Genomic DNA, 8,467 nt, shown 5'->3' with positions numbered 1-8,467 from the left:
GGAAGTATATGTCTTTTAAATTTAAAATTTTAAAAACATAAAAGTACAAGTTAATAATTTTTTAAGAAAATAATACATATCTCACTTATCCTTTTAAAAATTATAATTTTTTTTACAGGCGATACTTAAATTAGGGCGGAGGAGAACTCAACTTTGATTTTGTTACTTCTTTTAATTTTGTCATCTTTTGAGTTAAATAACGTGAAATTAAGCATAGGTAGGTGCCACCTACCACAAGAAATTGACTACAAGCAGTAAGCTGAGATCTATGCTTGCGACATCGTTTTGATGCACACAGGACAGAGCCTCGATCCTTTAAATAAATGCTATCCCATCTTACAAATCCAATATATGCCGATACATGCAGATACATATGTACAGTACTTATGATCCCTAGCTCTCTAGATCAACAGGTCATCTCACACACCATCGATCCTGGCCTCACTCATATATATATATATATAATAAAGAAGAAGTTGATTAAACAATAATATGGATATGGCAGCGAGAGGTGATCTGTTTTCGGTAGAGCTGAGGAGGAAGGAAGTAGTGGCAGCCGTGCTGCCAATGCTGGAGCATTGGCTGCCACAGTCGAATCTGGACTTACTTTTGCCTCCTCTAGATGTCGGTGTGTTCTTCTGTTACAAGATACCAGAGGATGACAACTTGTTCGGCTTTCCTTACATGGTCAGTGTCCTTAAGAAGGCTATGGCTCAAGCTTTGGTGTCCTACTATGCATTTGCCGGGGAGGTTGTGCAGAACTGCTTGGGAGAGCCTGAAGTCATCTGCAACAATCGTGGGGTGGATTTCATCGAAGCTTATGCGGACGTAGAGCTCCAACAACTCAACTTTCACAATCCTGATGAGAGCATAGAAGGCAAGCTGGTCCCTAAGAAGAAGCAAGGGGTGCTCTCTGTCCAGGTCAGTGAGATCTATATATCATGGCATGCATATTAATTTAGCTCTCCATCTCTAATTCTAGTCATTTGGCAAGCTAAAGATTTAAGTTTTCATTTGATCGAGATAACTTATTAACACAAGTGACTTAGTGACATCTCTTCTAAAAAAGTGAAATTCAATCAAGACTTCTTACAAACATTGTGGGAGTTATTTGCCACTATATATATATAACTATGGTTGTTTGTGCGCAAGTGAAGAGGAGTGAGGATTCCAGTTTTCGATTGTGGACACTCCCATGCCTTTTGTGGTGGGATCAACCAAATCGGTAATTTCCTTGCCTTATGTAAAGTTGTCATAGTACGATTAACCTCTCGATTTGAAATCAGAAAAATATGTGAGGGTGAGGCTTTTGTTTGAATTGGTGCATGGGAAATGGTGTAAAGTGACCAAAAAAGAAAAATAAAAGAAATGGGGGAAAGTGTAAGGAATCCAATAGCTAGCCATGCATGGATCCATAAAATAATCCAACGTTGGTTTGTTAAAGGAAGTTGACAGGTTTCCAAGCATAGAAAATCTAGCTAGTACTCTAATTTTCACCAATAATATATATCATTTCCATCATTTTCATACATGAAATTTAATCCAAGATAAGAAAGGTTTGCACTATTTCCATTCTTGAAAAAAGAAGTTGGTTGAACCAATGAAATTAAGCTTCAGCACACCGACCGACCCCATAAAATAATGCTTCCTTTAATTATTTTTATTGTCATTTATTGTTGGCTGAATTGCATGTTACACTAACATGGATTAATATATATATATATATATATATATATATATATATATTGACAGGTTACCGAACTCAAATGTGGAGGATTGGTAGTAGGGTGCACGTTTGATCATCGAGTGGCGGACGCCTACTCGGCCAACATGTTTCTTGTGTCATGGGCCGAGATGGCCCGGTCCAAACCGGTACTTTCTCTGCTCCCATCATTCCGCCGGTCTCTCCTCAACCCTAGGCATCCTGGCCACTACGATCCCTCCCTTGACAACTTGTACATGCCCATCTCGGCCCTGCCACCACCAAAACAAAAAAACCCCGATGATGATCACCTGATAAGCCGAATCTATTACATCAAGGCCAATCAGCTCAGTCACCTTCAATCATTGGCGAGTGCTAGAGGAGAAAGAAGGACTAAGCTCGAGGCTTTCAGTGCCTTAGTGTGGAAAGTGGTAGCAGCCAGTACTGAACATGGTAGCAACAAGAATTGTAGGATAGGCATTGTGGTGGACGGGAGGGCTCAGCTGAGCGGAGGAGACAGTGGCGACAAGGCGGTGATGATGTCTGCTTACTTCGGGAACGTGTTGTCCATCCCCTGTGATGAAAAGACGATCACTGAGCTGGAGGAGAGGCCCCTGAGTTGGGTGGCAAATGCAGTTCATGAGTGCTTGCAGGCTGCTAGGACAAAGGAACACTTTTTGGGGCTCATAGACTGGGTGGAGGCTCATCGTCCGGATCCTGCTATGACAAAGATATACAGTGCCAGAGAGGATGGGGGCCCGGCGGTGGTGGTTTCGTCGGGGCAGAGGTTTCCGGTGTCTGAGGTGGATTTCGGGTGGGGGAAGCCTGTGTTCGGGTCGTACCATTTCCCGTGGGGCGGGGAGACCGGGTACGTGATGCCCATGCCAAGTCCAGTAGGGAATGGAGACTGGGTTGTGTACATGCACATGTTGGGTGGACAATTGGAGCTGATTGAGACACAGGCGGCTCATTTGTTCAGGCCCTTGACCAGTGACTATCTTAATATACCTGTTTATTTAAAGTGAGAATGATTTTAATTTTCTATATGTAAAAATACACTTGTTTGAATTGTTTCCTCCTCCTGACCTCATATTGGATAATCTTTAAAATTTAAAACAAATTGCAATAAACTTTGTGAGAAAATATACCCTTTAAATATCCATTCAACCAAATAAAAAAAAAAAAACCCATATCGCATTAAAAAGTTGCAAACTGAACCCCTCAGCCTAACTTCCGCCGATAAATTTTTTTTTTATAGTTAAAGGTAAGCTTTATATAATGAAAAGAATGTACAAATCAGCCCCAAAGTCTGGGGACACCAAGTTGCAATATACAGAAGAAACAAAGCAAACAAGCAAAAGCTTGGCATGAGAACTACAAACAACATACAGAAGCAAATCAAAGCTAACATCAAAACCGAAGCTAAACCATTCTAAACCAAAGCTATAGAGATGGTAGCTCATCAAATCTCCAACTTAGAACAACAATAGTTAATCTGTGAAAAGAGCCTGAGCATGAGCTAAACTGCAACCTTCCATGAAGAGTTTCTGCAAGTCTTCAATCCTGTTAAGATTACTCAGGTCTGCTATTTTCTTCAGCTTGATTGAAGCCAGTCTCCCTCTGATTGTTTTCCTGATCTGACTGATGATATTGTTTGGGGGTGAGGATGTGTTCCAGAAAATTCTATTATTCCTCTCCATCCAAAGGAAATAGACAGCAGCTGAGAGCAATAATTTATGGACCAAAAATCCCTTAGAACTCCAATGTGAAGAGCACCAAATGATCAAATCTTTCCAAGAAGAAGGTTGGATGTAAAGCCCTAATGAGTACTGAATGTATGACTAGAATACCTTTGAGTATTGACATTGGAAGAATAAGTGATCCAGTGATTCACAGTTAGCAAGACAAAGATAACATGTATTAATATGATGCTTGTGCCTCATTGGTTTTCTATCTAAAGTGTATAGTCTTCCTTTTATGGCCAACCAGGTGATGAAGCTGTGTTTGGGGATATGATGCTTAAACCAAATGGTCTTGTACCATGAAAAATTGAAGGTAGGGGGAAGGAGGTAGTTGATTGTATGAGCAAGGGAAAATTTGAAGTTGGGAGAGGGTAGCCAAATTACTGAATCATCTTCAGAGGATGGGTTTGATAGCTCATTTAGCTAAGATTGGAAACTTTGTGATTGAAAGAATGAGATATGAGTAAGTGAGTTAGAGACTTCCCAATGATTCAAGGAAATTAGCCTAGCAATTTTGACTCTCAAGTCCAGTTGAAGAATTTTCCCATCATTGAGGTTAATTAATTTGGCTAAGTATATGACCATTTGGAAACCAATAGTCCAACCACATCATAGTGTCAGTACCTTCCCTATCTTGTGCTTCAACAAACCCCTTACCATGTCTCTTAGCTTTAACAACGTCCTCTAAAAACCAGAGCTCAAAGTTGTTAGCTTAACTGTCTAGAAGCTTCTAGTTTTAATTAAGTATCTATGAGACCAAGCAACCCATACGCTTTCTTTGCTCTTAGCAAATAGCTTCCATATATGCTTCAAATTTGCAATTAAATTTGTCATTTCCAAGTTTGGGAAGCCTAAACCACCATTGATCCTTAGCCTACACACCACATCCCATGCAACTTTAGCACATGATGACTTCAATTCAGGACCTGACCAAAGGAACCTCTTCAAGATTCTGTTAACTTCTTTAATGAATTTCTTGGGAAGGACAAAAGTTTGTGCCCAGTAGCTTTGTATAGAACAAAGAATGGATTTGACATGAACAGATCTACCAACAAATGAAAGAAATCTGGAGGTTCAAATCTTTACTCTAATTGTGATTCTTTCAACCAAGGTTATGAAATCAGTTGAGCTAAGGGTTTTGGATGTAAGTGGAAGTTCCAGGTAAGTGATAGGTAGTGATCCAGTATTAAACTGGAGGAGGGCAAGGAAGTCAGTTTTGGTTTGATGATCAACTCTAGAGAAAAATACAAGACTCCTTGATAGGTTTATACTTAAGCCAGAGAAATCCAGAAACTGATTCAGGGTCAGGAATAAAGTTTGGACTGAAGCCAAACTTCCATATGAGAATAACAATATATCATCTGCAAAAGTAAGGTGGGATAAAGCCAGCTTGCTACACCTCCAGTGGAATTTAAAATTAGGGTTGTTGACAATAGCATTGTTCATGGAGAGGGTGAGAACCTCCATTGCAATGACAAATAATAAAGGGGAAATAGGGTCACCTTGCCCAATCTCTCTTCAACCTTTAAAGTAACCAAAAAGCTCACCATTTAAGGAAATAGAGTAAGATGGTATGGTGAGGCACTGAGAAATCCAGTTAACTAAGCAAGTAGGAAACCCTATGAGGTTAAGGGTATCAATTATGAACTGCCAATGAATGTTATCAAATGCTTTCTTAAGATCCACTTTTAGTGCACAACTAGGAGGGTGTGATGACTTATGATAACTCTTAAACAACTCATGGGCTATGATTACATTTTCAGAGATACGCCTACCTTTTACAAATGCATTTTCAGAGGGACTAATCAAGGTAGGTAGGGCTGGGCTAATCTTCAAAGCAATCAGTTTGAATATGCATTTGTAAATCAAATTGCAGCATGATATAGGTCTGAAATCATGAACTGTTGTAGGATTGGGAGTTTTGGGCACTAAGACAATGTAAGAGCAGTTGATTTCAGTGAGCAACTTCCTAGAAATAAAAGTCTTTGATTGTAGCTGTGACTTCTTGACCAATGATAGGCCAAGAGTGGGTGAAAAAGCTTGAATTAAAGCCATCTGGTCCAGGACTTTTAAAGGGGTGAAAGAAGAATATGCACTGTCTAATTTCATTGTCAGAGAGAATTGCTGATAATGAGGGAATGATGTCTGCTGGAACAGTTTTGGTAATGAGGTGAAAGAAAGATGCCATACCTGGGTAGTGCTGGTAAGGCTGTCCAATTGAGTTTTGAAAATGGTTGAGAAATTCCTGTTATAGATCCTTCCCATGTAGCTAAATTCCTTCACTATTTAAGACTGATTCCACTTTCCTTCTATTATATTTTATGGAGAAATTCTTCATAAAGTAGGAAGTATTATTGTCACCTTCTTTCAACCAGAGAATTTGTGCCTTCTGCATGTAAAATAATTTTTCAGCTAAACAAAGGTCAGTGAACTTGTCAACCAGTTGCTTCTCTCTGTCCCTTAGTTGACCATCAATAGGATTTAAATCAAGGTTGGATTGACATGCATAGAAGTCTTCTCTACAAGCTTGAACTCTAGAGGAAATGTCACTGTATTCCTTCTTGTTAAGCTGTTTAAGTGGTCCCTTCCAAGCTCTAAGCTTTTGTATAACTCTGAACATTTTAGTGCTTTGTACATCCAATTACCAACCATTTGATACAATTGAAAAGAAGTCCCTGTGGTTTGTCTAAAAATTGAAAAACCCAAAAGGTAAATTCCTTCTTATATTAACTTCCCCAATATATACAATCATTGGGGCATGATCTGAGACCCCCCAAAGCTTGAAACAACACTCAGATTGAGGAAATTTTGCCAACCAAGCTTGATTTGCAAGAACCCTATCCAATTTCCTTGAGATATTAGCACACCCAAAGCTTTTATTAGTCCAAGAGTGAAAGATGCCTTGATATCTCAGGTCCTCAAGTTCATTTATATTCAAACAGGACTTAAAATCCTCCATACCAGGAGTCCATCTCAGAGCACCTCCAAATGAGTCATTAACATGTAGCAAAACATTAAAGTCACCTAAAAGGACCCAAGGCACAGTTGCTTGACCATGTATGTTAAGGCTTCTCCATAAACTTTTCCTTTCCACTGCTGTATTGGTTGCATAAACAAATGATGCTAGACATCTAACTTTTAAATCCAGAATGAGGATAGAGCAATTAATGGATTGGTTTGTAGTGTTTGATATTGAAAGACTTAGCTTTTCAGGATTCCAGAAGAGCCATACTCTACCAAGAATAGAGTGGGAATAATTGCAAACAAAGCTCCAGCTAGGAGCAATAAACTTGTGCATTGTCTCAGCATTATCATGGCTAATTTTGGTTTCCAATAAGGCAATAAGGGACAATTTGGAATCTCTAATGAGATTCTTAACCTCTACTTGTTTGAGGGGAGAGTTCAACCCTCTTATATTCCATGCAGCCCAAGTAATTGGGAAGAGCTTGAGAGACTACACATACCTCTAAACCCTTTCAAGGTAACAACTTTCCCTTTTCCTTTCCCATGCTTCTTTTTAGTTTTTGAGAATTTAGGTTTCCTTGGTTGAATTATTCTTCCCTCCATTGGAGAGTAGGCTGGGTCATTGCTATCACTCTCACAAGTAGAGAATTGATCCATTTCCTCTTCCTCCTCTTCCCTATTCTTCTCCAAATTTTCATTAGAGAGAGCCTCAAAGGAGTTAGCAGTGGCTATGGGCTCAGAACATAGTGTTCTCCCTGGAATGGTTGGCATTGAGAGATCAACAAACAAACATATCTCTTTCCCTTTCCCTGAATCAATAATCTCAGTTGGGGAGATTTCTGGTGTGTCAGTAAGGCTGGGAGAGTGTGGGATGGATGTGGTATTGGGGTCACAGTTGGTGAGGGAAGTGGAATGTTTGGGAGACTTCTTAGAGACCCTTTTCCATTCATGAGATTGGTTAGAAGTACTTGCAACAGTATTAACAGGAACATTGTTTTTAGGCATGCAACTTCCAGGTAAGTGGCCAAAGAAATTACAATGAATACATAAGAGGGGTTTCCAAGGGTACTTTACCTTGACTTCAGCCAGTGAACCATCTCTTTTCTTCACATGGAATGAATTTTCCAGAGTGGATTGGGGAGTAATTTCCATACAAACTTTGGCATAGTCGATTCTGCTTATGTCAGTGGTGATTGCATCTGCCAAAAGAGGTTTCCCAATGGCACTAGCAACGTAGCTTAATCCCTTGGGGGACCAGAATTGGAGTGGGACATTGTATAATAGGATCCATGTTGCCAGTGTGCTTGAGTGTTGGTTATGATTTTGTGGTTCCTGAGACCAAGGCCTGAGTGTTACTGCTTTGCCAGCCAAAAACCACTGCCCACCTATAAGTATGCTTCTGCAGTTATCCACTGAATTAAACCAGAAGTAAAAGGTACCATTTGAGCTCCCAATGACTTTCAACAGCCCCTTGCTAGACCATAGTTTGAGTGCCATCTTAGCAATGGTATTGTAAGGCATTCTCCTTTGGAAGGTTCCAACCAAGCAAGTTTACCAAAATAAATCACCTTCTTCTTCAATTTCATCTGGTGGCTCCACAACTTTTCCCATGTCACCCTGTTTTGGTTCATGAAATTCCAAATTCTAGACCAAGTTTTGGCCTATCATTTGAGGTTGGGTGAGGAGAGCTCTCAGAGGCCAGTGATCCTACAGTTGGTGAGTGTGAAAAGTGGGCCAAGTTTTGAGGATGATCATCTTTCAGGTTCCCATCTTGTTGAGGATTTTGGTCAGGGCTTAGAGGTATTTGGATAGGTTAGAACGAGAAGGAAAGTGATGGTTCATGCTCAGAGGAAGGGTTGGGTAGAGGATGTAACTGACATGAGGTGATAGGTGCTAAGAGGTCATGTCCGCTTTTGACTGCATTGGTAGGCACATTTTGAACTACTTCCTCAAAAACTGGTAATTTTGAATTTGAAATTGCAGTCTCAATGGGTGATTGTGCAGATCTGAAATGGGCGGCGCGTGGGCAACACTATTATCCAATGGTAACTTCAAACAA

The 8,467-nt window shown here is 40.0% G+C and overlaps 1 protein-coding gene across 1 annotated transcript; it reads left to right on the top strand.

The window, feature by feature from the left end:
* The first annotated feature begins 368 nt into the window (after positions 1–368).
* Positions 369–3,008, top strand: LOC132285814 (coniferyl alcohol acyltransferase-like). Its single transcript, XM_059788041.1, has 2 exons — positions 369–921; positions 1,753–3,008. Exons 1-2 carry the CDS (start codon positions 493–495, stop codon positions 2,725–2,727), a joined length of 1,404 nt encoding a protein of 467 aa, XP_059644024.1. The 5' UTR covers positions 369–492; the 3' UTR covers positions 2,728–3,008.
* The last annotated feature ends 5,459 nt before the right edge of the window (positions 3,009–8,467 follow it).

Source organism: Cornus florida, unplaced genomic scaffold, assembly GCF_030987335.1.
Source record: "Cornus florida cultivar Cherokee Brave unplaced genomic scaffold, ASM3098733v1 CherokeeBrave_3.0.0_Hap2_Chr11, whole genome shotgun sequence".
Taxonomy (NCBI): Eukaryota; Viridiplantae; Streptophyta; class Magnoliopsida; order Cornales; family Cornaceae; genus Cornus; species Cornus florida.
Note: the sequence above shows the minus strand (reverse complement) of the source record. Positions and strands in the feature narration are given on the sequence as shown.